Source organism: Leishmania infantum, chromosome 32 (genome assembly GCF_000002875.2).
Source record: "Leishmania infantum JPCM5 genome chromosome 32".
Classification (NCBI taxonomy): domain Eukaryota; phylum Euglenozoa; class Kinetoplastea; order Trypanosomatida; family Trypanosomatidae; genus Leishmania; species Leishmania infantum.
In genome coordinates, this window is record NC_009416.2 from 48,707 (window position 1) to 76,488 (window position 27,782).

Consider the following 27,782-nt stretch of genomic DNA (forward strand, 5'->3'; position numbering starts at 1 on the left):
GTGTGTGTTTATGTCTGCTGGTACAAAACGCAGCGGTGCGCACCTTTTCTTTTCTCGATGTGTGATAGATGTTTGTGGGGAAGCAAGGCAGAAGACACGCCGCCGCACCGTTCTGCAAACAAAATCAAAAAGAGCCGAGAAAAGCACCGCAACAGGGACAGGTATATCAATCTCGCCACACGCACACAGGCACTCACAAGCGCACCTCCAAGGCTTGAATACCTGCAAGCAAGACAGCCGGTTATACCGGCCGATTCCTTGAAACTCATACCTTGAGCGTTCAACCGTGCGCACGTACTTCGCACTTTCTCCCTTATCGCACAGGGTTGTACGTGGCTGACATCAGAAAAGCACGCGGTGCGACACGGCAGTGGCAGCGCTCAACAGGAAACCATTTCAACAAAAGACTCCCAACGGCGTGGTCTACGCCCGGTGCACAAACATGTCTACATCCGCCCTCCCCTTCTACGTTGTCTTGCAACAGTAGCGGAGTGCCTGTCAGCGTCCCTCGCACAACGTGTGTTTGAGCAAAGAGCGAGACGCACAGCACGTTGCAACAACGACTAAGAAAACTGCGCAGGTGTGCAGTCTATGAGAAAAGGTCAAAACAAGCGACCGCGAGGCAGCCCCAACCCCAGGCCCCCCCCCCACACACGGAGAGAGACACAGACACCCATCACTTCTTCTCTGCCTTGGAGAGGACTTGCAGCAGCGACGCAGCGGCACGGCGAACCGAATCAGACGATGCGCGCTCCGACAGCGACGTCACGAGTGCGACGCCGTTGTTCAGCACAAAGTAGCTTGCAGCAGCAGGTATGAAGCAGACGTTCTTTGCCGTCAGGGCCGCCTCCTTTGCGCACTCCTCCGATCCGTGCTCGATCATATACAGGAGCGCAGATCCGAAGGCAGACTTCTTGTCAGTTAGCGCCTCGTAGCACGCGCGTACGTTTTTGTCGCTGTTGACGGTGCAGTTGCGAATCGTGAGAAGGGCATTGAGGGCGGCGTATGTGTGTGACGACACATCCGACTTCCCAGCTCGGCTGCCTGTGTTGCCTTGCGGATACTCAGAGACGAGGCGGATGAGGGCGGAGAGGCCGCCGTGTGTGCGGACGGCATCGCGGTTCTCGTTGTTGTTCACGGTGAGCGACGAGAGGGCGCCGGCTGCCTGCTCGAGTACTACGGAGGGCTGCTGCGGAGACAGAAGTAGCATGCACATGAGCTCCAGCCCTCCCTGGGCACGTGGCGTCTCCTTGTCATCGCGAGAAAGGTGCCACAGTGCCGACGCCACGGTCTCCTTCAGCTGTGTCGACGGCTCCTGGAAGCGACTGTTCTTGTGGGTGACGGCGTTCGCTTGGAAAACCGTCGCGGGCGCGTAGCAGTCCAGTACAACGGCCACAAGACACCGGGCACACCCCGCCTGTATCATAGCCGGCCTGTTCTCGGCGACGGTGCTGCAGTTGCGCAGCACGCCTACTAGTTTCTCCTTCACGTTCATCGGGACCGACAAGGACGGCGTCGCAAACGGCAGCTTCCCGATGGCTGACGCACTGTACGCCTCCTGGAATGCCTCGACACCCAGCATACTCGTGGCAGTCGGCATGCGCAGTGGCGCAAACAGACTCGCGCCCTTCCCGGCTGCCTTGCTGCCCCCAGCGATGCTAGGCGACGACATCTCGAGAATGCTCGTGAAGGCCTCAATACCGCCGGCGTACCGCACCGAGTGCTTGATCTCCGGCGATGTTGTCAGAATCCACAGCGTGGATACTAGCTTGTCGACCGTCGAAGGAGAGAGCGGCGACGGCGTCTTGTCGGCACTGTTCCTCTTCTTCGAGCTAAGATAGGCCTCCTTTACCTTCGCCACAAGCAGCTCGACTCCGCCGCACTCGCGGATGGCGGGCTTGTTCTGGTCATTGATGGCGCAGTTGCGCAACGTTCCAGCGACATTGTCGATGATTTTCTCGCTGAGCGGCATAGTGGACTTGACAGCGGTGGACCGCGAAGGCTCGATCGGCTTGCGGTGATTGAGAAGAGAGAAGAGCACGGGTATGCCACCAGCCTTGCGGAGGATGGGGCGGGCTTCTGCCGTCGCGGAGCAGTTCCACAGCGTACCAGATGCGTTCTCGACCACCGCAACGCTGTTCGACGAGGACATTACCTCCACCAACACTGGCACGCCGCCGTACTCGATAATCTGCGCCTTGCTCTCCGTCTCGACGCTAAGGTTCCAGAGCGCGCCTGCCGCATTCTCTCGCACGAATTCGTATGTGTTGTTGTCTATGGCGGTCGAGCTTGGGTTTCGAAGCAACTCTAGAAGCGCCGGAATAGCGCCGAGCTCACGGAGATGCTTGCGGTTGTCGGCGTTCGATGCGCAGTTCCACACCGCACCGGCCATCTTGGTCTTGATCGAGTCGGACGGGTGGCGCAGCGTTGCCGTGATTTTCTCCAGTCCGCCAATCTCGCGTATTTCCTTTTTGGAGGCGTCCTCTCGCGTGATGTAGCCGATCACCATCGAAACATTTTCTAATATAGGCAGAGAGTCTGTGTACAAAAGGTCCAGCACTGCTCGCAGCCCACCCAGCTCCCGCGCCTGCGAGCGAATAGATGCGTCCACACTGCCTCCGTGCTCCACTTTCTCGTCCTTGGTGAGGAGCCCCCACAGGAAGATCAGCGCCCGCTCCAACACTGCCTCGGAAGTGCTTACAATGACAATGTTCACCAGCGGTTCCAGTCCGTTCGCGGCCAGAAACTCTTTCCGCGCAAAGGCGCTGAGGGCGTTGGAGGCGACAGCGTTGATGAGAGCGTGCGTCTCACACACGAGCGGTGCCAGAAACTCCAGCACCTCGCACTTCACGTCGTCGTTCACGCTGTTTAGCAGGTTCGTGAGGATGGGCACGGCTCGGCCATCCCGGACGAGAGTATCTAATACTTTGAAGAGATTGTCGTTGTTGCCAGACTGGCGAGGAGCCGGGGAAGACTGCAGAGCATAGCCGAGCAAACGCAGCTCCGCGAGCTGCACCGGGGGCCGCGGCTCGCTGAGGTGACTCAGCACCGCCATCATAACGGCCAGGATGTCGGGGTAGCTCGGCGCCGCCATCCAGTTGCTATTTTTTTCGAGGTGCTGCTGCGTGTAGCCCTCAATCGCGTTCAGCAGCACGCTCTCCTTGACGTCTGGCAGGCGGAGCAGTGCGAGAAGGCCGTCCGACGTGAGCGCTGCGAGGCCAGAACGGGGCGAGGCCGTTAGCGCCCCGTTCTTTGCCGATCCACTGACGTCATTCTCGACGGCCTGCACTGGCCTACGCGGGCGGGAGGTGGGGGAGTTCTTCATCGGTGCTGGCTCCGGTGCTGCCTTGTTGGGGTGCTCCTCCCCCCCGTCCTCGGCACCGCGCTTCATCATATCCGGCAAGCTTGGCGATGCACAGGGCACGGCCATGCCGTCAGCGTCTACGAGGCTCGGCACCTCGCCTGCCAAGTAAAGGTTGAGGGCCAGTTTGCACAGCTTCTTCTGCTGCGACACCTCCTGCAGGCGGCGCTCTTGTGACCGCATTTGTGCTTCAACGCGAGTCATCTCCGCACGTAGTTTGTCATACGTGACGGAGATCATCTCCTTCGATGCGTTCAACTTCTCCTCCTCCTTCACCAGCTCTGCGGAGCGCTGCGCGAGAACGTTACCGAGGTCCTCGGCTTGTCCAGTGTCCACCAACGAGCGAATATCGCGTGCAAAGCTTGCCAGTGGGCATATAGCTGCCTCCTCTGAGCTGCTGAGAACCTCCAGCAGCGAGGCTATTTCACACCCCACCGTGTTCATTCCGGAGGAACTACGCAGAGAACGCGCACACAGGCGCGCGCTGCAAGACGAAAAGAATGAACACCACAGAGAGCCGGAGCTGTGCACGGTCTCCCGCCTCTAACTCCTCCCTCTTGGCGGGGGCCGCTTGGGCACCTACACAGGGAAAGAGAAACCACGCAGCAGTGCCACCAGCACTGCGAGTTGAGACCCTAAGCGTTGGCGATGCACTGGCTCAAATTTTCAAGGACGAAGGAAGGGAGGGAGGCTGGAGAAACAAAGAACAGATGAAGCAAGCATCCAGCATAGAGCAAGATGAGCTCGAGCGCGCGGCTGAGCTGGTGATGTGTAAGTGCCTGCGTGGGTACGTCCAGCCCCGTGAGAGAGAGAAAGAGGCAGCGAGGGCAAAAGACGAAGAACAGCGAAAACAGATAAAACAGACAATGGGTCCGTTCAATACTTTGATCAAGCAGAGAGAGAGGAGTGGGGAGAAACAAACAGTCAGACATGAAGTGTGGGTGATGGTGGGGGGGAGACGAAGCGTGTCATCGATACACGATGCCGATAGTGTGCGCATCGGACAGTTTTCCTGCTGTCCTCCAGCGGACGTCCTCCTCCTCCCGGTGCCCCACATGAAAGACAAAGAGAGGTGTTTGAGAAAAGACAGTGGCACACGCCAGGGCGTGCGAATGTTAGCAAGCCTTGGAGTTCGCACATGCAGTCGCCAGCACAAGTCTCTCCCTGTACGCACAGGACAAGCAAGCGACAGAGCAGCGAAGAGACGACGCTGAATGTTGCATGTTGAAGTGTGGGTGTGTCTGCAGGTGTGCTTGTGCGATGTCTTACTCGGCGTCCAGCTCGCCATTATGAAGAAAAAAAGAAAAGGAACAGGAACAGGAACATCATCAATGAGCGTGAACGATTACAAGCACACGCCAGCTTCTGCGTTTATGCACTTACACGATTAGCACATACCCGAACACATGAAAAACACGCACGCGCAAACAGTAGGGGGTAGAAGACAGAAAGACGATGAAGACAACGGCGGGAGCACAATCGCGTCGCCAAGGCGGCGTGTCACATCATAACCACAAATCGTCCAGCGGATGCATAACAGCGGAGATGAAAACGGCTACGAAGATGTCGCCCCGTTTCGATTTCCGAACTCCGCTTCGCCGCGACTCGCTCCTCCGGTGCACTGCCCCACACATCAGTTCTGTTGCTCGATGGGCGCGCATGCTGATGCGCGTGTGAGTCTGTCTGTATGTTTCCGTATGAAGACGGGGGAAGAAGGGCGAGGGGCACGTGAACGGCGCGAGCAGAGCTGCAGCAGAGGACGCGACTACGCGGCGCGGGCGGGGATCGCCTCGATCTTTCGGCGCTTTGTCTTCGCCTTCGGCTTGCGGAGGGAGAGGTCGAGAGGGAGAAGCGACTGTCCCTGGCGCACCTCCACCCGTGGCTGCACGCCCTCTTTGAATGAGAGTGCCGACGTCCACTCGGGCCCCAGCGGTTGACGCATGGACCGGGCGAACTCTTGCGGGTTGGAGAAGGGGCGGGGCACCATGTGAAGGGTCATGCGATTCGGCACCAGCTCGACACCGTCGTGGTTGATTATGACGTGCTCCAGCGCGGCATCGGCTCGGCTCTTCAGCAGAAAAGATTTCTCGATCTGCCGCTGCGTCGTCTGATGCAGCACAGCCTCCTGGTGACGCTTGTTGAGCTCCGGGTCCTCGCCGCCCCACTCACCCCATCCAGGAAGGCTCTGATTCTTGTCTTCTGGACGCATGATCGCCTCTACTTGCGACTCTTTTTCTTTCACAAAGTCCTCGTCCACATCGTCTTGGGCAAAAGCGCGCGAGATGAGATACTCTTGGTTCAGTCGCAGATCTTCCTCAGGGAGGCTCGCCGAGCCCACCAGTGTGCTGGTCGACGGCGCCGACTCCTCCGCTGCCACGTCTTCACCGGGACGCGCGCGCTTCTTGGGCAGGATGGTGACTCGGGTCGATGTCGCCTTCTTCGCTAGCAAGCTGCGCTCCAGTAGAGCGTCCTTGCGGGCACCAGCGAACTCAGATGTTGGCGGAGCTGACGGCGTCGCCTTCTTTGTCTTCTCCTTTCCCGGGCCTTGTACCTTTAGCCGTCCGTCGGTGTCCCTCGCTGCCACTGGCGACGGCTTTCCGCCGTCCTCGACAGACGAAGCAGAGACGACAGAGACGAGTTCCACGTCTTCAGACACGTCTCCGGAGGACTCCGCGCCGTGGTCGTTGGCCTCGATGCAAATGCCGCTCTGCCTCCGCAGTTGAATCTGCTCCACAGAACCGGATTTCTTGCCCTTTTTGAACGTAATGCGGCCGGCTGCGGCAGACGGCCGTGCCGCGCTGCTCGATGTCTTCCTCGTGGAACCTGTTTCCTCCTCCGCCTCTCTCCCCTGCGCCTCGCTGCCGGCGCGCTCCTCTCGGTGGTGCGCCTCAATATCGCGCCGCAGAGCCTCGAGCTGATCCTCGTAGTCCTTCTCCTCACGCTCGCGCGCGTTCTTCATGAACTTCATCTCGCGCAGCTCCGCGCGGGCCTTGGATATGGGGCTTGCCATCGTCCCTGCCGCAGCGTTCTCGTCGGTCTCCACTGCGTCAACGCTGCTCCAGAGGATGCTCTTGACGTCTTGCCGGCTAAGAGGTGCCCCGCCAGACGCGCCGACCTTTTCGATGAGCGCGTCTACGGTCCGCTCCTCCTCGCTGGAGGCCTCACTCTCGTTGTCGCCAGCTACGTATCGCTCGTAGTTTTCCTCACCGGCGTCCTGCTCCATCTTCTGCATGAGCCGCTGGTGCGTCGCGTGCTGATCGTCGATGGCGTCCTTAGTGCTCTCGTCGAACTGCGCAAACCGCTTCGCGTGCTTCACCCACGCGCTTGTGTTCTTGTGCTTCTGCGTGACACGCTCCTCTATGCGCGCCTTGAGCAGGCGCTCCGCGAGTCTCTGGCGAGCCAGCTCCGGGTGCAGCAACTCAAACGCCTTCTGCCGGCGCTCCTTCTCACGCTCCTTCTCCTTGCGTAGAATACGCCGGTACGTCTTACTCTTGATCCGATTAAGACGCTTGCGGCGGCTGTTCTCGTACGCCAGCATCGCCTTCAGCTTTGCCACGTACCCGGAGGTTGGGGCCTCTCCGTCTTCCATACCCTGGCGCTGCGCCCCATCGGCAACGGCATCGTCGAAGTTCACGTAGTTGCCCATGGAGTTCGGTGTGTCGGCCCCGTCGCCGACCTGGCGACGCGAAAGGCCCGCCTTGGACAGCAGCGCATCCATCTTGCTGCCAAAGCGATACGCGAGGGAGTTGGAGAGGGCCGGCGTGACGGCTCGGTCGGAACGGAACTGGGCATCGGCGGCGGCGACGATGCCGCCGACAGACGAAGCAACTGGGGTGCTGTCTGGGAGGTGCATGGGAAACCGGATGTGCTTCGCGGAGTCCAGCTCCTTCAATATCGGCGTGTAGCGCTCCATTGCCTCATCCACAATGGCGCGCACCTCCTTGCGTGTGAGACGGTCCTTCGTCAGGTCGTCGGCGTCCACTGCAACGAGGTTGTGCTTGCTCTGGTGCGACCGCTTGATGCGGTCCCTCACCGCCTCCATGTCGTGGTCCGTGGACGCCTCCCTCTGTTGCATGATGCGCTGCATCGCGCTCGTGTACGAGGTCGCCCCGCCGCTTGCCGAGGCGTCCGCTAGCCCGAACACGGACTCTGGCTCGTCTGTCAGCTGCGAGGCTCGACGCTTCTTGACTACCTTAGTTCCTGACTCCGTCATTCGTGATGCCTTCTTCACCTTTGCCAGCTTCTTTTTCTTATCTGCTTTCATGCTCATGTCGAGCATGTCGCTGAGGTCAATGTAGTCCTCATCGTCACCGCTGCTTTGGCCGTCTTTGTCGTCGGTTTCGACGTCGTCGTCAGCCTCCGCCGCCGCGCGGCGACTGTCTTTCCTCCTTGCGCCCTTGCATGGAGACCTGCATCTCTCAGAGTTGCCTACCACAGCAAGGCCGTCCTCCAGGAGTGCGTCGTCGTCGTCATCGTCGTGTGCGGCAGAGCCGCGCGACTGACGTGCCGACGACTTCTTGGACAGCTTCGGCTTTGTGGAAGCTTTCTCGGTAAAAAAGTCGCCGTACAAGCGCTCATCCTCGCTGTTGAAGGCGAGTTCGTCGTCGATGTCCTCGTCCAGCTCGGGTGGAATCAGTGGGTTGTTCAGCATTAGTTTCCCGGCCCGCTGTCTCTCCTCATCATTGCCGCGGCTGCGCGCGAGCTTGCTGCCCTTGCGGCGGCCCTTCTTGTCGCCCCTCGTCGCCTCGCTGCGGCGCACCATCGCAACGGACAAGGATGCAGAGATGCAGCGGGAGGAGGGTGGAGCGGGGAAGGGTCACAGGTAGGGGGGCTGTAGGAGACTCAATCGAAGATACAGTGGGCCCTCCCACTGTTTCCTTTTCCGGTATCCGCGAGGAAGTATGGGGTGACGTCGTGGGCAAGTGAAAAAGCAACGTTGCTTCACCCGCGCGTGCTGTCCAGAGTGGTGCTGTTACTCACTTAGTTCACCATCGGAAAACGATAGGAGAGTAGGATCGCAGGGATGACGAGTTAAGAAAGGAGAGCGATGCAGAGAGTTGAAGGAGGTACGAAAGGTCATGCAAGTGGTGAAACAGCATCCTACACACAGACGCCTGCGCCGCTGCACGCCGAAGAAGGGGTCCATCACGGTTAGCGTGGCGCTGCGAGCACCTCCTTCGCACGCTGGTGTGCTTTGGGAAGCTGCACGCAACAGCTGCAGGTCGCACTAGACCTCTTCACGCTTACTAATTATTGTTAGCATTCTCGGCTGGCGTGCCTTCGCAAGAAGAAATGAAATCGAGAAGGAGGTGAAGGGTGAACGGTGGAAGGAAAAGCGGGGAGAGGAGGGAGCGCTGCATCTTCGTTCGTCATGCACCGCTCCCCCCTCGCAAGGGGTCACATCCGCCTGTCCCTCCATCCCAGCGAGGGGGGGAGTCAAAAAATCTGCTTACATGCATTGAGTAAAGAAGGGACCACATGAATAGAGTACATCATCATCAGTCAGCTCCAGACTGAGAAAAGGCTTAAGCAAACAAAGGAAGCGAGCAGAAAGCTCGCCACCTCCTCCACGGAGGAGGAAACACCTGCACAAGAGTGGGAACAAAAGAGGCGGCCCTCGCTGGAGTGAGACATAGACACCCAGTCAGCGTCTGCTGCGAAGGCAATGCGCAATTGACGCCGCCGCGCCGTCATAGACGCGCCTTTCGCTCTGTTTTGGTGTATCTGTAAGTGTGGGCTGCACGTTAGTGCGCCTTAGAGCGCTCGCGCGCTTCGGTCGCTATCCTCATCACAATGAACTTCTATCCGACAGGCGCACGCGCGTGTTAGTGCCCGCTGGGCGCTATCCCAGAGAGGGCTGCCTTAGCAGGTCGCGCCGTTCGCTTGGTATCGCGGCACGGCTGCTGGGTGCGGGCAAGGCCACCGTTGCCTTTGCGCGCAGCCAGCCGCTTGTCGTCAAAGGAAGAGAGCGCCATGCGGTCCGCCGGAACGGCGAACGGGCCCCCGCTGGCTACCACGGTGTTGCCCGCTGCTGCCTTGTTGGAGCAGCGCAGTGGAGGAGAAGTGGACGCCGGACCGTTAGCTGCCATCACAGTTACCCCGGCCGATGGGTGCACCTGTACCTGGTCTTGCAGCGGTATCACCTCGGACGCAGCCGCCGTCGTGTAGAAGGACGAGATCCACGCCTCGCGAGCAAGCGCCGCCTCCTTCGCCTCCGCCGTGGCCGCTGCTGAGGCTCGCTGCGTCGTCCCGCGGCCCTGTCGCCGTGGCTGCTCGTCGCCGTCCTTCGCGGCAGCTTCCGCAGGTGTAACTGACTCATTATCCTGCATCGCAGCGTCGGCGCCGCCGCCTGGCGGCGGCTCCACGCGGCATACAACACCATACTTGCGACGGTCGCGGCACGTCGGTGCCACGCATGCCCGCTCCGTGCTCCATAGTCGATCCTGCTCCACCGCCAGCACCACGCCGCCGCTGCGAAGCGACGCTTTCACAACGTGCTTCCTCGCCACTTCGCTCCCTCCAAGCTGGGCGGTGGAGTCGCCTATGCCCATCACTCGCACACCTGAGCGTTCCGCGTGTGGAAGGCTCTCTGCATTGTCGCCGAGCAGCGACGGCGGTGCCTGCTGCATCGCCGTCGTCAGCGCATCGGACGAAGGGGCCTGCACGCCGGCTGCGGATACACACCTCTCGTGAGCGCCAGCGCCGCCCGCTGGCAACGCTGCGTCAAGAGATACCCTTGGGAGGCGCTTATCCGCCATCCGCTTCGCCCGCTTGAATCTCTTGAACGGACGGAAAGGAGGCAGCGACGGTGAGAGTGGCAGCGCTGTGGAGAGTGCCGCAGCACTTTTGTCGGAATGCCCCGTGCCGTGCTTCGTGCTGCGGGGCCGCAGGAGGCCGCTGCGGTGGGACGACGAAGCCGCGTCAGGCGCGCTGGGAGGCACAGGTACTTCCTCCACCGCAATCACATAGCGGCAGTACGCATCCATCGGCACGGATGCAGGAGGCACCGGGCACAACAGGTGAGTGGGTTTACTAGCGCTGTGATGGTAGGCAGATAGCGGCGGTGGGGTGATCAATGACTGCGGTGTGAGAGCGCACAAAGGCGTGCGGGTGGGGACTCCCGCGAGCGACAAGGCGCTGCGCAGGAAGAGAGGCGTCGGCGCCGCGGCGGTGGCGATCGTGGCGTCGCTGTTTTTAGGAGGTGCTGTAGTGGCAGCCAAGAGAAAACTTGGGCGGTGGGTCATGGTAACACCTTCTCCATAGTCCTGTAGGAGAAACGAGGTTGCGACCACATCACGCATGTCGTCCCACGCCGCACACGCCGTGTACGCACCTACAAGGCGATCAAGCGAGCGAGAAGCAAAGAGGTTGGCCGCCGCCTCGCCCACCTCGCGAGCTAGAGCGGCGCAAAAAACCTCTCCTTCCGTCTTGAGCTCGCCTGCGGCAGTAACAATTTCAGCCGGAGGCTCGCAAGCCTTCACTGATGGTGCGTCCGCTGCCGGTGGCGCCCTCAGTGATGTTGGAGCAAGAGAGACGTAGTAGGCGCGCACAAGAACATCGGTTGTGCGAAGCGCGTCAAGGCTGGGCAGCGGCACCGGCGGCTCGGAGAAAAACGGGGCGGACGCTGGAGTGCTGTTGGATGCGGCGCCGCCTCGGGACACCGACGCTCGAGATCTACGTCCATCGACACTCATATGATCAACCTACGCAGGAGTAGAGCAGTGAAAAAGAAAAAAAGACATGCGCCGAACCAGCTCTCGTGCGTAGCTGTGTAGTGCGGGAAATGGGTGGGTGAGGGCTTTGATGTAGTGTTCGGCTGACTCCACACTTGTGTGTATGTGTGGGGGGAGGGGAGGTGGGCGTTCGTGGAGACTGGAAAAATGAATAGCCAAGATTGTGGGTGACCGAAGGGCAAGCGAAAAAGAAACAAAAGAAGCGAACGCGCTCTGCCGCCGGTGAGCGCTGACAGCGGCAGCCGGTCCCGCCCGCAACACCAAAGCGCGCGGAGGGGAGTGTGTGAGAGGGGATAAAAAGAGGGCGGAAAAAACGCGCAAGTCGAGAACGCGAATGGGCGCGGAGGATCGGAAGTGCGAAAAAGAAACAAAGTCGACAGGAGGGCATCGGAACGCAGGTGTCGCGTTTGCTGCCGCCCGTGAACGCGGCAGAGGGTAAGGACAGCAAGAGTGGTAGCCACCAAAGGAGGCAGAGCGTCTGTACATACAAGCACACTCACTTGTCCGTGTGTGTGTGGGAGGGGTGCAGGATGTCACAGTGGCGCAATGTGAAGAGGATGGCACATCTACACAGGCGCCACATACGTTCTGTTCTTCATTTTATCGCTTTCCTTAGAGTAAGACTCATGTCCATGAGCAATGAGCGATATGACAGCGCCGTGCACGATACGGCGGCGATGCCCACACGCACTGCGCAGCCACGCGGAGACTTTACGAGGATGGTGTCCTGCTAGGAGAACCTTTGCCAGTGAACTCAAGTCCACACATGTTCGCTGCCTTTCGGGCCCTCTCCACCTCCGTCTGCTTCACCGCGTACGTCTGTTGCAGCTTTCTGTACTCCGCCAAGCGATCTCGCATGAACGCGTACTCTGGACCACTAAGGGCATGCTCGGGGTCTGCCTGCAGCCTCTGCATCTTTTCGCTGAAGGAGAACTTCTTACCGGCCGCTGCGGAGGCACAGCGGGCATATCGGGTCGTGCTAAGCATCACGCCAAGCGGTTCTGCTCAGTTTGTGAGAAGATGATGATTGATGACCCGTGAAAAAGAAGGGGCGGTGCGGGCACCAGATGGACACTGTGTGAAAAGAATGGGAACCTGCTGGCGTGCAGGGACCTTCCTTGCCGACCCCACCCCCAGTGGACGTGTGGTCGAAAGAGGCGGATCAACGTACCCCGCGAGAGAAAAGGGAATGGAGAAGAACTAGACGAGTGTGTGCAGGCAAGATCATCTGTGGTGCCGCACGGGGGAGGTATATCACCCCATCGTTGTCGAGGCCATCGTAGCACAGAGAAAAGGGGTGACTGGCTCAGCACACAGCGAGCGGGACAACGGGACGTTTTTTTTTGGGGGGAGGGGTTCGCCTGTCAAAGAAACCTCTCGGCTGCGCAGTGCAATACAACCTGGAACGTGGTAGGGCGGCGGCGGAACAAGAAGACGCGATGCTCTGCTCATTTGCGAAGGTGCACCGGGTAGTCTCTGCGGCTGCGCAGATGAAACGCGTTTCGTCATACACGGTGCTGTAGGGCATGAGAAAACAGGGCACCACCCAGTCGCCGCGCATGACAGGCGCGCGGTGGCCTCTTTCGCTGCACCGCGACTCGTGCGTAGCACACAGACGGGCAACACGCACGCAAGCTTAACTCGCCATCACACAAAAAAAGAGAATGACACGCTAATGGCGCTTCCGCTTACGCGCAGCTGCCATCCTTTCCGATATCTCCGTCATCTCCTCCTCCAACTCCGCGATTTCCTCCGCCGTGACATCGTCGGATAGGAGACGCTTCTCCAGCTGGTCTAGACGTGCTTGAAGAGCGGCATCGTCGTCCTCGTTCACATCGGCAGCGGCAGGGGTCGCGCTCGTTGCGCCGCTGCCAGGCTCACCATCGAGAGTGTCCGCGTTGCTTGATACTGCGGCGGCCGCCGCTGTGCGGCCCTCGCGACCGCGCTTGCGCGTCTTCTTTGCGTCTACGGTGGATGACGACTGCGACCGTGTCACTGTACTCAGTGTAAGTGGAGCTTCCCACGACAGCACCAGCTTCTTGAACTCGTCCTTCGCCTTCTGTGCACGCTCCCTATCAGCCTGTGTAACGCGCTGGTAGTTGATGAGCTTCAACCTAGGGCACAAGAAGACCAGAAACGCCCGCAGCTTCTCCCTATCGAAATTGTTGCTGTTGGTCTCCCACACAGGATTGTCCTCGAGCGACACCACCTCCAGCTTCTTCCACTGCTTCAAAAAGTAGAGATCGCGCACGCAGGCGAGGCGGTTGCGGTCGGCCAAGAAGTGCACGACGTTGGGCAACGCAGACACGCACGAAGTCACACTCACGCGCTGAATTTCGTTTCGGTGGGCAACGAGGGTGGTGACGCGGCTCATCCTCACATCCTTGTCGCTGTTGCCGGCTGCACACGTCGTGGGAAAGTACTCTAGCGCCGTCAGGGCGTTGGAGGAAAGGTTTACGACATCGAAGTTGTTCTCGAGCAGCACCAGTACGTGCTCATCGAGCGAGGAAATCCGCAGCCCGCGAAGGTCGATTTCACGCTGTAGCATCGTGTTGGTGAACTGCGGCGCGAGACGCACCAAGTCCATCGAGAGTCGCATTCTCGCCTATCAAAGAGGGGGGCAGGAGGTATTCCAAGACGGATGGAGCGCACGGGACTGGTGAGGAAAAAGACCGACCAAGCGGAGTTGTGTGTGCGCGCCGACACACGCGTGGGGTGAGGTAGGGAGGAAATTGTGACGTGGGCGTGTACGTGCAAGAACACCGTAAAGATCGGAGGAAGAGAAGACGAGTGTCATGGGAGGAGGGGGCAAACTGTCATGGCTGAATGCTTCCCGTTGAGCAGCACACATGGTGTCGGAGGCGATGGAAAAACACGCCGCGCAGTGCAAAGCAGAGTGTGTGGTGCGCAACTATGTTGAATGGGGCGGTGATCGGGTACAGGATATGCCCCGCATCAGCGAGGCTCTTGCAGCAGGATGCCGCGGTCACGTGCCTCTCCAAAAACTAGGGCACCGGCCATGTTTCTTTTGTCTTTTTCGTCTGCGGCGGGGTCTGTGGAGAACAACGTTGTTGGCTGCGATGCGCCCCCTCTCACCGCAGGAGGTTCAGGAGAAGGGCACGGTAAAGGCGGATAAGCACGAAAAGGGCTCTGCCGCCTCCATGAGGAAGAGCAGTGTGCTCGGCTTGTGGCAATCTCACTCGAGACTTGTACGCATGCCGTTTGTGCACGGCAGCGTGCGGCAGAAGTCGAAGGTGGCAGGCGGTCACCATCCTCGTGCGCCCCTTCCCTACGATACGGATGGCTTGGCGCTCACTCACTCCTCCGCGCTCTTCTTGGTGTTGATGCGACGGTAGCCCTTCAGCTCACCGCGGGCACCGTAGATGGGCTCTAACGTGTACTCGCGCATGTCCTGCTTGTGCGGAGTCAGCCCCTGTGTCAACTGCTCCGCTGGAATGAGAGAGGGGATAAAGTAGGCAACGCCAAATGTGATGAGAAGCAGCGGGCCGGTGAAGACAAACTCGCGGACACCCATCGGTATCTTTGTGCTGTAAAAGCGAGAGAACTTCACGAGGTAAGGATTCTTCTTGGGCGGCTCCGTGTAGTTGGCAACGCTCCGCCGCGGCTTGGCAGTGGGCGCCGAGGCCGCGTCTTCAGGAGCTGGCATGGGGGGGGGAGGGGACGCAGCGTGTGAAGAAAGGCGCGAAAAGGGGGTACGAACGGAGGAGTGGGTCTCTCCGCACAGTCAGATGTCCCACGGGTGTGCCGATGCTGCCCCACAAACCGCTCCGGCAGCGCAGCAGACGCGAGTTCTGTAGCGTATCGGCGACATGGAAACACGAGAGCGGTGAATCAACACACAAAAAGAACAGACAGGGAGAACGTTAGGAAGCAACGGTGCGAAAAGTGAAGCTGCCAAGCCGATGGTCGTGGTCCGGCAATCCGTGTCGAAGGAGCATTAGAGATCGAGGCGGTAGAGCAGATAGCATAGGCCTCATGCGCTCGCCCGATGTCGCACCTGTTCGTCTCTCGGCGAAGCACTGCTCAAATCTCCTTTCCATGCAATGCATGCAGAGAGAGAGACACCTGTAGGGAGATGAGGCTGAATGTGCTCAAACGGAGCACAGCTGGCAGCATACGCAAGACCTGAAGCTCTGCCGCAGCTCCAGAACCTGCTGAGTCCGAAGACCACTTGCATCTGTGCCCCCTTCTCACGCTTCGTGCCCGCTGTGAGGCAATTTGCAGCTGTGCTTATGTACCGGCGTCTTGCGCGTATGTGAACAGTACTGATGAACACCAAAGACTCCCCACCACGGCAGCCTTACTCGGCACACATTACGCTGACTTTACCGGGCGAGTCGGAAAAAAAAAACAGGCAAGCCGAGCAAACAAGGGACAGGCTGCGTAGAGCAGGCGCGCACAAACACAAACACGCAAGCACGCGCCCAAGAAGGTTTGTCATCTGTTCAAGCTCCCCCAACCCGCGTGCACAAGTGCAGTGTGTCGCGCGGCGGCCTCCCAGGAGGCACAGACACGCACACGCCAGTCACCGGCCCCTCATCACCACCACCACCCACTTCATTGGAGAACAAACTCATACGAGCTGCAAAAGACACCAGGGGTGAGCACTAGTGACGTGATATCGGCACCACCGACGCTCGGCAGGCGCACCAGCTGCACGCTCACCTGCACCTCCCTCTCCGACGCCTCGTTCCACTTTGCCTGCGCCGTGAACGTGATGCACAGGGGGCCAAGTGCTCCACCGCGCGCCAGGGCAGCGGCAGCATGGAGAACAAGGCCAGCGCTGTTCACTGGGCGCACCTCCACAAGGTCGGCCGCCGAGTCGGTCGATGGTGCGCCGTGCACATCTGTGAAGAGGTAAAGCACTGTTCGAGCCTCAGGAGATGCCGGAGACCACGGAATCGCGACGCGGCAGGGCAGTGCCGCCGAGTGCGCCAGCAACACACGCAGGGAGGCGCAAGGCAGCTGCTGGGTCGCCGCGCAGGTCAGCGCTGTGGTGTCGCCGACGTACAAGTACACGTTTCCAGCAAGGAACACGCCAGAGTGGGGGTCGCTCATAAGCGCCTCCTGCTTGCAATCCTCGACGTCACTGCTTTCGTCATCATCGCCATTCGTTAGGGCATCCCAGACGCTGGTGGCCGTCTCGGCGGCTTGCGTGACGACGATAGTCCGCAGCTTGCCAGCGCTCTTGCGCGACTGTCTGGACGTGGCGAGCCGCTGCATCGTGTAGCATTCAGCCACGCGACAGCTATGGTGGCACCCGCCGACAGAGAGCAGCTCATCGGCGCACACGCCGTTCCCCATGAGGCTCGAGTCCAAGACGCGTACCGCAGCTGCGAAGAGCGACCGCTGCTCGGGTGACTGTACAGAGGCGGCGAGCAGCTTTGTCAAGGAGGGCATCTGGCACATGCCGCCCGCGAGGAGGACCGTATCCACAAAACCCTCAGTCCAGGTGTCCTTATACTTGTCCGCAAAGGCGCGCACGGCCTTGCTGAACATGTCCAACAGTCCCCACTCGCTCCGAATGGCGTTGTCCAGCTTGTTCTTCGTCAGCGTCTGTGTGTCAATCAGGTCCATTCCTTCGTAGAAGGCCTCCGCCTCCACCGAGACGGAGGTGGCTTGCGGGTTTGTGTTGAGCGAGACCTTCTTCTCCGCCATCAGCAGGGCAAGACGGCGCATCGCCCGGGACGGGATCGCCTCATGAAGGAGTCTGGTGGCCGGGTGCTCGGTCGACCCGATGGTGGGCAGCGCGTGGTTGAGGTGCAGGAGAGCATTGAAGTTGCGCGACGGGCTCGCGAAGAGGCGCCGCTGCTGAGTCATGTACTGCGCTGCCACCCTTTCTGCCAGTGCCACGTCCAGCGCGTCGCCGCCGCTGCCGGCGCCTACGGCAAAGTAGCCATCACCCACAGCTGCGCTCCCCTTTGTGAAGCAGCGGTAGGGGACGTTGTGGTGCTGCGGAGGGCAGACAAGAATGCCACCACGGGAGCACAGCAAAGAGAGGCACAAGCCATGAGCTCCCCAGTCCACCACGAGCACATTGTGCGGTGCGGTGGAGAGCAGGCGCGGCACACGGCGCTCCTGCGTGGCGGCATCGTACGCAGTCACCGCCGCCTCATCACTGAAGACGACACTCGTGTTCAGCACGACGGCGCCGAGATGCGACGACTGCACCGCCTCCTTCAGCCACTCCACAGTTCTGCCGCGGCGCGCGGCATGGGCGCTGTCGGCCGCACCTGGAAAGGCGTAGCGCGGCACCACGAGCGTCAAAAAGAGCTTTGCCGAGCTCGACGTGGCTTTGTCGCGGCCGGTTGTCGCCGTCAGTCCACACGCGCCGTCTATGGTGTGCTCCTTGATGTAGTTTAAGAAGCGAATAAAAAGATCCTCAGCAGAGATGAAGCTCTCCACCAGCTCGCCGTCTGGCTCTGACGCGTACTGGAACCCGAGCTGCCGCGTACCAGAGGCAACCTGGGTGAGCCGGCAGTGGCCCTTGTACTTCTGATTCGCCGCGGCCTCAACGACCCGCAGCAGACCCGACGTGGTCTCCTCCGACTCGGCTGCGTGTTCTGACACTGTTCCCAGCACATGTTGCGCATCCGCTATCGAGGCGGCAGCGGCGGCGTAGGTGAACAAGTAAGGCACAACGTTCTGAGGCTGACGCGAGTACTGGTGGAGCGCGTTGTCGCCAAAGAGCAACTCCTGCTCTGTCAACGCCGCCACGACAGGGGTATTGCGATGGCCACTGGAGTTGGCAACGACCTTGATGGGAGCCGCGTCGGACACCGCAGCCGTGCCGGTGTTGCTGCTCACTGGCGCGACGGCGACGTAGCTACTCGACGCGCCGAGTGAAACGCTGACGGCATACATTGACACGGTGCCGCGTCGCGCGACGAAGCAAGGAGTTCAGAAGCGAGAAGAGGTGTTCGAGGTGGTGAGGAGCTGTGCCTAGGTGCGACTGATGATGCGTGTTGTATGTGCGTGTGTCTTTCAGTGCTACCGTCGCACGCCACACCGTCGTCAACGCGTAAGAGAGCAAAGACACGGTGGGCAGCAGACCAGGAAGGGACGAAAGGGAGGGGGGGGCAGAGAAAATGCGAGAGAAGGTAAGGGGGTTGAAGTGCGCGCCGTGGAAAAAGCGAAAGCCGAGCAACACGGAGATCACGCAGGCGCGCGCACTTACCCCAGCGCGCGCGCAGGAGTGGACGCACAGACGAAGAGACAACGATCTTCCTTCTCCCTGAAAAAAGCGAAATGTGGAGAGTTAGGGACGAGGGGAACGAGATGGCTGCAGCGGCATGCCGTCTTCCTGATCGAGCTAACTACTCCCGTCCACGGTGTGGAAAGAAAACAAGCTCCAAAAACAACGTCCATGTCGATGCGTCAGCGCGCGTCTGTTGAAGCTGCCACAAATACGCCGTGGTGCGCAACAACGGAATGAGGCTGCTTCTCTCCTTCACTTTCTTTGAGAAGTGGAGTGGCGGCGAAGCGGTGAGGGGGTGAGAAGGGGGACCGCGAAGCGAGTTTCCACCGACGTCCGTCCGGGTAGGAAACGCGGTCCACCCCCCCCACTCCTCCCCACACGCACAAATAGCACTCACCGCAATACAGGCGCAGCACAGCTGCTGCTCGCCGCAAAACCACAGGCCATCGGTGGTATGTGCGGCGCAAGATGAAGGGCAGGAGAGCTCGAGAAGAACGAGCATTAGAAGAGCAGCCCCTAAGCAGGGGGGAACGTATACAGTGCCGTCGCTGAGCTACTGAGAGTCAAGGCTTTCCAGCTCCTTCGTAATGTTCTCGAGGAACGCCGTGATTTCGTCCACTTCGTTCGCTGAGGTGCAAGCTGCTCGATCAGCAGGTGGCGGCACCCGTGAACAGACTCTAGGCGAGTGCACTACCGCCAGCCCATCGCGGACAGTGTGTGGTGGTAAACAAACAGCCGGCGTTGCATGGGTTTCCTCTTGGTCATGATGGTGCTCCTGCACGGAGAGGGGTTTGCTTGACCTAATCAACTCTAGAGTGCGCCGCACGTCATCCAACCCAAGCTCCTTCATGGTGGCCGCCACCGCGTCGCTCCCCGCCGGAGACGTAGGCTCAAGGAGGAGGTTCTCCTTGTACTGCTGCAGTGCCCGCTGCGTCTGCTGGTGTTGCGCAAGCTGCTGGCGGAGGAGGTGGCGTGGCGTGGGAAGCCTATGAGAGGAGCCGCGCTCGGTGCAGCGTGTTGGAGAAGCAGACGTCGTGGCTGACCCGCCCCCGTAGCCCCTGTCGATGGCAGCGATGAGATCGTAGAGCTGCTCCTCTTGTTTTTTGAGTCGCCGCTCCAGCGTCCCCACCACCTTCGCATGCTGCTCCGTCAGCGACTGCGTCTGCTCCTCAACACGCAAGCGCTGGCGCTTTTCCGCCACCAGTACGCGCCGCAGGTGCTCGACTTCGCTGGCGGCAGCACCGTTGCCGGTCTCGTCCCACGACGCCTTTTCCCAAGCATCCAACATCTTCGAATCTTCTTGCAGTTCACTACCGCGTATGTCGTGCAGTGCGTTCGCCCGACCTGCAGCACCGTTGGTGCGCTGCGTCGCAAGCGCCCCACGCAGCTGCCGGACCTCCTCCGACAAGGAGGCATTTAACGTTTCCAGCGACTGAATGCGATCGACGAAGTGCGCCTCCACCCTGCGCACAATGCGTTCGATTTCCTGCGTCTTGAGAGTGGCCTCCTGTTGCCGGTCCGCTGCACTAGGGGCGGCGGTGAGCGATAACACTTGCCCCTGTTCCAGTAGAGCAGCAATGCTGTGGCTAAGGTCGACTAACTCATTGAGCATGTGATGCACCGAGGTACTTGGCATGCTGCTCTGTGTGCTGCTTCTCTGCACCGCCTGAAGCCGTCGCTCCGGTGTTGAGGATGAGAGTGCGTGCGCTTCAGTCGGGCGCGGACGCGAACGTGCCTGGGATGCGTACCGCTCTTTCTGCGAAGCACTGAGGGCGCAGTGCTTCGCTGTCGCCCACCGCCCGGGCGAGGTGGAGGAAGACACGGCGTGCAGCTGCGTGTAGCCTCCTTGACGCATCCCGGGCCTCCCCGTTGGCGTTGCGAAGCGCTTGCCTTGCATGGCAAGCGCAGTCCGCAGCTGCTCGTGATACTGCCCTCACCTATCGGCAGATGATCACGTGTGGAGGCGTATGCAAGTGTACGTCTGCGCAGCGGCGCCCGGATTTTGTTTTTTTTTCTGCGCCTTTGGCAGACGTCACGAAGCACCGCACACAGCGCAGCGGGGAGGAGAGTGGCTCCTCGCTGCTCACAGACACTACAGCACCACCTCGATGGATGTGACATGCACGTAGGCGCCACCGTGTAGTGCGGTCAGATGGGCTCTCTATGCTATTCAGCGCAGCGTTGGTCGCCTCAGGAGCACTGGGAGATAAACAGTAGAACGGAGACGAAGTGAGATGAAACACCAAGAAGATCTGCAGCATCGATGAGCTATCGCACGGTACTCAGGCACGCTTCCCCGTCTCGTTACTTGGGTCAATGTGCATTCGTTGCAAGTCAAGAGACTCAACGGATGGGGTACCAAGCGCCCCCGCATGGCATGTGCGTGTGCACGTTGCTGCTGATCGAGCCCCCACATCAATCCGTGAGTGGGGCCACTAGAATGCGAAACAACAAAACGACGAGGCGCGTCCAAAAGCCCTCGGCTGCCGGCATTCGTCTTGGTTGGGGAGCGGGTCATGTGTAGCACGTTAGGTGCATCGTCTATTTTTTTTCACGTGTGCTGCACCACACCAGTCATTCCCCGATACGGGAAGGTCAAACACCTCAGCTATACAACAAACGAAGCCATCAAGAAAGGGCCAAGAGGCGCAGAGACGCACACGGGTAGAGTATCACACGAGGCAAAAAAGAGTCCGGAGAAGGCTGCCTTCCCACAAGCAGCGTTCATCGCTGGCGAGGGCCGACTGTCTATCGTTGCGCGGTGCATCTTCCTCCGCCCAGAGAAACGGTGGTGGTATCGGCGCACAACACAGCCGCTACCCCTCCCCCTCCCCGCGTGTGGCACCTCGACAGATCACCGAAACATGTCAAGCGTCGCTCTTCGCATGCTTATCCTTCTTGTGCTTCTTATCTCTCTTGTGCTTCTTATCTCTTTTGTGCCTCTTATCTCTCTTGTGCTTCTTATCCTTCTTGGGCTTCTTATCCTCGCGCTTGCGCTTGCGAGAGCTGTCATGGTCGCCGTCATCGCCGCTGCTGTCATCGTCATCGGCGTCCGAGTCTTCGTAGTCTGAGTCATCGCTCTCGTCTTCTTCGTCTGATGCGGCGTCCTTCTCGTCGTCGTCATCGCTCTCCATGGCGTCGCCGCCAGTGTGCACCACTTTTACCTTGGTGGCAAGGTAGCTGAGGAGCCCGTCCTTCTCCTCCTTCGCAATACCCGAAAAGACGTACTTGTCGTCGCCCTTAGCTCCGGTTGTGAAGACGGCGAGCTGAAAGGTGGCCTGGCCACTTTCCGACTCGTCCAGCTCCACACGTGCGACCTCGTTAAAGAGGATACGGGTGGCAGGGCGGTGCAGGTAGAGAAATCCGCTGTTGACGATGTACAGCAGTCCCTCCGCGCCGTGAAAGAGGCACCGCATCGAAGACTGTGAGTGGCTGGTGAGCACCGATTTGTACTCCTTGTTGATGCCGCCGTACGCGGGCACCTTGGCGATCGCTTTGAAAGTGCGCGTGAGAATGTCGCTCACACGGCCACTCATCGTTGGCACCAGCGGCGGCACCTCGCCCTCCTTCGTCGGAGGAAGCTGCAGCGTCTTGTTGATCTCGTCTTGGGTCTTGAGCTCGCAACGCCACGGGTGCTCCTCATCCAGGGTCAAGCCAGCCGGGCAGGAAATGACAACGTGGTTGTACGTTGTCGTGCGAATCTTCAGCGGGTTCTTCAATATCAGCACAACGTACTGCGGCAAGATGTTCGCGTCCACCTCCTCTGTGGGGGAGAAGTACACGGGGACATCGCACAGGAACAAGTTCTGAATGTCAGAGAGGGAAAAGCTAAGGAGGCCGCTCGAGGTGCCCTTCTTCTTGTCCTCCAGCACAACGTTGTAGTTCGAGATGACAATCTTGTACTTGCCAGACGGGTACGAGAGGAGCACGTCATCAAAAGTGGCCACCACCACCTCATCCGTATGCGTGGCGTGGCCACTGCCCATCGCGGCGAGAGCAAGCAGTTTGCCGCCCTGGCCGCCACTGCCGTGCCGCTGGAGAAACTGTTCCTGGTACTGCATCATGCTGCTCTGAATGCCCTGCAGAATAACCTTGCCAGCCATCTCCGTCTCTTCATAACCGACGCAGACGTTCGGCACGGCGAAGCGAATCGACCTCAGCTCCAAGTCCTCCGCGTCGGCCGTCGTCGTTGGCCGCATGGTGAGACTCACGTCATTCTTCGTGGTGCCCGAGGCACTCGCGATCGCTGAGATAGGAATGCTCAATATTGGATGTGGCACGTAGTTGGGGTTGTCCTTTGCCCTTCCTTTCGGCAGCGCCAGCAGCTCCAGCACACACTCGCCTTTCTTCGCGTCCCCGCCGTCCTCGGACTTCAGCTCCGGCTTGGCCACCGACAGCTTCAGCTGGCCCCAGTTCTCCAGTGGAATTGACATGCTGAATGCGCGAGAAATACGAAAAACGAGAGGGATCAAGAGCCTAAGACTCCTTTCGCCCACGCCGGTCACAAAAGCCCCCGGTAAGACGCTGCGGCCGTGCTGCAGCGGCAAAACAAGCAAAAAAGCCGGAGAAGGGCAACGTGATGAGTTGGCAGAAAAAGAGGAGTCGAACAGAGGAACGAAGCAAACGAGAAGAGGGCGAAGTCTACGGTAGATCTGACACTACAGCAGTGGCACCGCCAACACGCAGAGATCTATGTGTGCACCTCCGTTGAAAGCTAGTACTCAGTTGAGCACGTTGCTGCAGGTGCCCCTATGTACCCCAGTGAAGAGGAGGGTGGGGTCTGTGCGAGTCCGTGTATCCGTGTGTCTGTATGAGTTTTTCTCTGTATGGGTGTGTCTGTGGGTATAGCCGCGGTCCAAAAGCCGTGGTTCTGAGCGCCAGCGGAGAGCGCGCGCAAGACAAAAAGTAGGGAAGGAGAGATAGCTTCGCGCAGCTCGAGGGGTTTGCATGGCCAAAGAAGATGTTGAATTGCTGAAGGCGTTAGTGGAGTGCGCCCGGCGGCAACCAGGGCGTAGATACGTGCAGCGTGCGTGCCAGCGAGAGTAGCAGGGAGGGGAACGAGGGGTGGGGGCAACGAGAACAAAAGCCCTCTCTCACCGCAGGCATCATGTAGCTGCGCACTTGAACGGGCGTGGCGTGTGTCGGCTTTCTGTCACTCACCGACGAGGCGCCGCTTTGGATTGAGACTCTCTGGGGAAGCGGAGAAACGGCAAGCTCAGCTTCCGTCGCTGACACGTGGCTATTTCCTACAGAAGTGCACAGATATTGCGCTGCGTGTTAACATTTTCTTCTCATTGCAGTCCTCCACGGCAAGAGAGAGGGTGGAGAGGCACCCATGCGTGATGTCGCAGGGCCCAGTACCCCCGCCCTCTCTCTCTGGAGAAGCCGGGAGGCCACCCTATCGCTGACCAAGTGCCGAACCACCTGTGGTGGTGACAGGGTCGCAGGCGCCGGCGCCGGCGCCGTGCTGGAGGTCCGGGCGACGTATCGCTGCTGATGTAGTTGGCCGGGTCCTGGCTGGGCGTTGCGTCGGGGCGACCGGCGACAGTGAACACGCGTGTGCCATCCACATGATTCGGCAGCGTGTCACCGCGTCTCGAGAGTAACCCGCCCGGGCCCCTACACCGCCTACTGGTGTGCGGGCGGGGGGAGGGCGGGGGCAGCGGCGCCCGCGCCCATTCCGAGAAGGGAGGGAGGCACGAGCTGGCGGCCGGCGAGGCGGCGGGTGGGTGGGGTAGAGCTCGAGGGCAGGTGGCCGTGCTGGGATGACCGGGTCGGCGCACTGCTGCAACGCGCGTGCCTGCCGCTTCTTCGCGCGACGCGGGGTGGGACTGTGACAGGCCGTGGGTGGAGCGGAGCTTGCCTTGTGTTGGAGTGGCAGAGAAACGAATGCGTTGAAGAGCAACAAAAAAGAAAGAAATGGGCAGCGTAAAGGACTACGTCACGTGTGACAACGTCAGCCGGCCACCGCCAACGCGAAAGCAGTGATCGCACACGAAAAACGGAAGGAAAACAACAAAAACAGCGCACCACCCCAGCCTGCCGTGAAAAAAAGGTGAGAAAAGAGGGTGGGAAGAACAGACACGAGCGCAGGCAGCGCTCTTGAGGGGACAGGGGAGCTACTCGAGCACAGCACGGAGAGAGTGCGACGAGTAGAGAGGATTCACAGAAAAAAAGGAGTGACGCGCGTGCCGCCTACACGAGCTGAGAAAGCTATGAAGAAACACCTGCGTGCGCACGTCGGCAGTGCTTCTCAGGCTGTGCCAGACGACAGAATAAAAGAACGACGGAAATGTATACATGTGCATCAGCAGGCAAGCAGCGTCGAGTATGGAGAATAGCACGCACACGCAGACCGGTACGCGATGCTATGCAGTGGATGCACCCGCTACTGCATCATGTAGAGAGCGGTCAACACTCCCCCAAACAGGACCAGTACCATCACGGCAATGGTCGCCTGGCGGGTGGAGACGATGCTCGTCTGCAAGAGAGGTGGGGGCTGCAAGACGATGTAGAGGAGAGAGCGCGAGACATCGCTAGTTGTGCCAGGAGCAAAGCCTGTGACCTGAGCGATGGCAAGCTGCACGGCGGGGTCCTGTGTGCCCCAGCTCCGCAGGGCAGAAATGTACACCTCCCTACCACTGTGGGACTGGAAGTACGGCGGAAAAAGCGCTCGCAGGAAGGCGACAAAGCGCTGCAGCACCGTTGGTGTCATGTATCGCACATAAAATTCGTTGATCAGGGAAACGATCCCAAAGAGTCGACAGTGCACTTCGGCGGCATCAGCGACGGCACCGCGCTCATCATTGTCCGTGCAGTGCGAGCGAGCGGCATGAGCGCTGCGGCCCGCCGAGTCCGCGTCAAAGGCTAGCCGAAAGACGTTCAGGTCATCCATCCAACGGAGTTTCACTTCTTTCCATAGGTCTTCAGCCCTCAAGTTCTGCGCATGTGGCGAAGCCGCCATGTCCGGTGGCGTTTTGGGGGTCTTTGAAGATCTCGAAGTAGCAGTGTTGGTGCGGTTTGACGGTGTCATTTTTTTCGCGGTGGATGCTTTGCTGTGCGTTGGTGATGCTGGCAACAAGTAAGCGGAGATCACCGGCGTGGGGGACGGAGTGCTGGCACGGCCGGCGGAGGCATCCGAGCGCGACTCCTCCGTGTCGCCTTCGCCGATGTCGTTCGCCGTCTCGTCGGCGTTCTCGTTTTCCTCGTCGTCCGATGCGTGTACGAGGTCGCCTGCGGCGCCGTCAGCAGCCTCGCTGGCGCCACCTTGCAGGTGCGATATTCCTTCGAAGCAGAGGAGACCGCGGAACAGCGGCAGCTTCACCCACTGGAGATCTACGGGTGGAGTCGTTAGGTCTACGAGGCTTTGATGGCTCCGGTCGTCAGTATCCAGGCTGCTTCGAATCTCCGCCTGCTCTTCAGGTGAAAAGAACGAGAGTACGTGTTCACGCCAGGCAGCTTCGTGCGTGTGCCAAAACCGCAGCTCCGCTATCGGGTTGCGGAGGTACACGGTGGAGTTGTCGACGTCGGGGTTCTCGCGCAGCGGCATCGTGGCGGGCCGCAGCACCTTCTCCTCCAGCAATTGCCACAGCTCCGTGGCGTTGACAGGTCTGCCCTGATTGCGCGCGCGCAGAAGTTGCACTTCATCTTCGCGGTAGCTCAGCATTGCGTCGGCCACCCGCAAAGCCATACGGCGACGGCGACCTTGATCCGCCTCCAAGGGCTCGCTGTGCACGAGACTGCCCACAAAGCGGCGTAGCATCGCCACGTGCGCCACCTCCTCACTCGAGAACGCGTTGGCCGCGTAGTACTTGTTGCCGCCAGTGACAGTGCGGAGTGCCTGTGGAGGCTGCATCCAGTGCGAGGCGCGCTCCTCTCCCGACTCCAGCTTACGGTACCGGTCCATGAGGAACACCTTGCTGAAGGTGGCAAAGACGCGCTCTGTCATCTCCACCGTCTCCAGCAGCTCTTGAGTCAGCTGCAGGCAGCTGAGTCGGTCTTCGTACTCGGCAGCCGACACCCACTCCGTAAGCCGGAAGTACTCGCCCATCTTCTCTGTGTAGACCGCCCATGCCGCTTCTCCGGCGGAGCTGTGATGCTCGCCCGCCGAGGGCGCGGGGCGCGTCGACGGTCTCACTGGCAGTTCGAATATGAAGCTGATCGCATAATGCCACGCAGATTGTGCCCGGCGAACCCAGCGCTGCACATCCGACTTGAGGCGCGACAGGGACATGCTCTTGAGCGGAGCAGCCCGACGCTTCGCGGCCTTTTTAGAGGCCGCGCCGCTGCCGCCGCATTGGCCTGCGCCGGTTTTGGCGGCGCCGCGGTTGCCTACGCGCGCCTGGCATGCTTCTCCACGCTGCGAGAAGAGCCGCGCCCTGTCGGCAGCCGTCATTGGCGTGCCGAAGACGGACGACATGGTGGGCGGTGGCGGTGGGGACGGCGTGCCGCTCTGCTCTTCACGCGCGACGCGCTGGGCACGGTGGCCACGCAAGGTGGCCATCTTGGCCTGCAGGGCGACGTAACGGCCCATCAGCTCGACCGCCGCCTGCTCGAGCTGATGCGTGAAGGTGCGACTCTCCTCCGCCAGGTCCTTCCGTCTCTTGTTGTACTGCCACAGAGTCTCGTGACTGTCGTACGACTCCAGCCTAGTGTTGACATCTGACAGGGCGTGGATGTCGCGCAGCAGTTTCTCCGCTCTCTGCAAGGGATTCTGCGCGTGCAGGTCAACAAAGTGGGCGTAATGTTGAGTGAGCAGAGCAAGCATGACAACGATCAGCACGGTAGCAACGTGCCGGTAAAACTTGAGAAAGAGTTGCGCGTACTTGCCCGATTTGACTTTTGAGGCACTTGCGACAGGGATGCTGACGAGCTTGCCGGAAAGCTTGGGCCGTAATGCGTTCCATGGCGGCGCGCGCCGACCTGCTAAGGGCAGCCCGAGCGCCGCCCGCCGTGCGTCAGAGTCCGGATTGCGGTTGGTGGTTGTGCGGGAGTTGTTCAGACTTTCATCCTTCGGCGCGCCCGAGATCGAGGTGCTCACTTCGTCTTTCTCGCCAGGCTTGTCGGTCTGCTGCTTTGTCGTGGACGAGGATCCCTTCTCTGAGTCATCCCGCGCCTCATACTTCTTGGACTTTTCGGACGTTCGGTACTGCTCGAGGAGATGCTTGATCTGCTCCTCCGCTCCGAGGAGGTCGTGAAAGTCGTAGAAGAAGTACTTGCGAGAGGACAAGAGGCGCTTCTTCTGCGCGGAGGGGCTGCTTGCCTGCATCTTGATGGCCTCGTTGTGCTGCAGCACCACCACAAGCACGCTCGTTGGCACCCCTTTCACCTGCTGCGTTTCGAGGCGAATACGCTTCACATTGTCCCAGGCCAGATCGATTCGAAAAAGAGATGAGGTGAAGTAGAACTCCTTCTCCGTCGCGACAAGGTTGCCTCGGCAACTCTGGCACTGGCAAGAGAAGGTGAACAT

General features: G+C 60.1%; 10 protein-coding genes across 10 annotated transcripts; all 10 read right to left on the bottom strand.

Annotated features, from left to right (window-relative positions):
* Positions 1–676: 676 nt before the first annotated feature.
* On the bottom strand, positions 677–3,805 carry LINJ_32_0140 (conserved hypothetical protein; the record flags this gene model as incomplete). Its single annotated transcript, XM_001467659.1, has 1 exon — positions 677–3,805. The coding sequence occupies one exon, from the start codon at positions 3,803–3,805 to the stop codon at positions 677–679; it is 3,129 nt and encodes a 1,042-aa protein (XP_001467696.1).
* A 1,321-nt stretch (positions 3,806–5,126) lies between these two features.
* On the bottom strand, positions 5,127–8,123 carry LINJ_32_0150 (conserved hypothetical protein; the record flags this gene model as incomplete). The annotated part of the gene is made up of 1 exon (XM_001467660.1): positions 5,127–8,123. The coding sequence occupies one exon, from the start codon at positions 8,121–8,123 to the stop codon at positions 5,127–5,129; it is 2,997 nt and encodes a 998-aa protein (XP_001467697.1).
* A 1,063-nt stretch (positions 8,124–9,186) lies between these two features.
* Positions 9,187–10,347, bottom strand: LINJ_32_0160 (hypothetical protein, unknown function; the record flags this gene model as incomplete). Its single annotated transcript, XM_001467661.1, has 1 exon — positions 9,187–10,347. One exon carries the CDS (start codon positions 10,345–10,347, stop codon positions 9,187–9,189), a length of 1,161 nt encoding a protein of 386 aa, XP_001467698.1.
* Positions 10,348–11,805: 1,458 nt separating this feature from the next.
* LINJ_32_0170 (conserved hypothetical protein) lies at positions 11,806–12,081 on the bottom strand (the record flags this gene model as incomplete). The annotated part of the gene is made up of 1 exon (XM_001467662.1): positions 11,806–12,081. The coding sequence occupies one exon, from the start codon at positions 12,079–12,081 to the stop codon at positions 11,806–11,808; it is 276 nt and encodes a 91-aa protein (XP_001467699.1).
* A 685-nt stretch (positions 12,082–12,766) lies between these two features.
* On the bottom strand, positions 12,767–13,693 carry LINJ_32_0180 (putative U2 small nuclear ribonucleoprotein 40K; the record flags this gene model as incomplete). Its single annotated transcript, XM_001467663.1, has 1 exon — positions 12,767–13,693. The coding sequence occupies one exon, from the start codon at positions 13,691–13,693 to the stop codon at positions 12,767–12,769; it is 927 nt and encodes a 308-aa protein (XP_001467700.1).
* Positions 13,694–14,410: 717 nt separating this feature from the next.
* Positions 14,411–14,761, bottom strand: LINJ_32_0190 (conserved hypothetical protein; the record flags this gene model as incomplete). Its single annotated transcript, XM_001467664.1, has 1 exon — positions 14,411–14,761. The coding sequence occupies one exon, from the start codon at positions 14,759–14,761 to the stop codon at positions 14,411–14,413; it is 351 nt and encodes a 116-aa protein (XP_001467701.1).
* Positions 14,762–15,672: 911 nt separating this feature from the next.
* Positions 15,673–17,979, bottom strand: LINJ_32_0200 (conserved hypothetical protein; the record flags this gene model as incomplete). Its single annotated transcript, XM_001467665.1, has 1 exon — positions 15,673–17,979. The coding sequence occupies one exon, from the start codon at positions 17,977–17,979 to the stop codon at positions 15,673–15,675; it is 2,307 nt and encodes a 768-aa protein (XP_001467702.1).
* An 887-nt stretch (positions 17,980–18,866) lies between these two features.
* On the bottom strand, positions 18,867–19,949 carry LINJ_32_0210 (conserved hypothetical protein; the record flags this gene model as incomplete). Its single annotated transcript, XM_001467666.1, has 1 exon — positions 18,867–19,949. The coding sequence occupies one exon, from the start codon at positions 19,947–19,949 to the stop codon at positions 18,867–18,869; it is 1,083 nt and encodes a 360-aa protein (XP_001467703.1).
* A 1,231-nt stretch (positions 19,950–21,180) lies between these two features.
* LINJ_32_0220 (conserved hypothetical protein) lies at positions 21,181–22,746 on the bottom strand (the record flags this gene model as incomplete). The annotated part of the gene is made up of 1 exon (XM_001467667.1): positions 21,181–22,746. One exon carries the CDS (start codon positions 22,744–22,746, stop codon positions 21,181–21,183), a length of 1,566 nt encoding a protein of 521 aa, XP_001467704.1.
* Positions 22,747–24,701: 1,955 nt separating this feature from the next.
* Positions 24,702–27,782, bottom strand: LINJ_32_0230 (conserved hypothetical protein; the record flags this gene model as incomplete). The annotated part of the gene is made up of 1 exon (XM_001467668.1): positions 24,702–27,782. One exon carries the CDS (start codon positions 27,780–27,782, stop codon positions 24,702–24,704), a length of 3,081 nt encoding a protein of 1,026 aa, XP_001467705.1.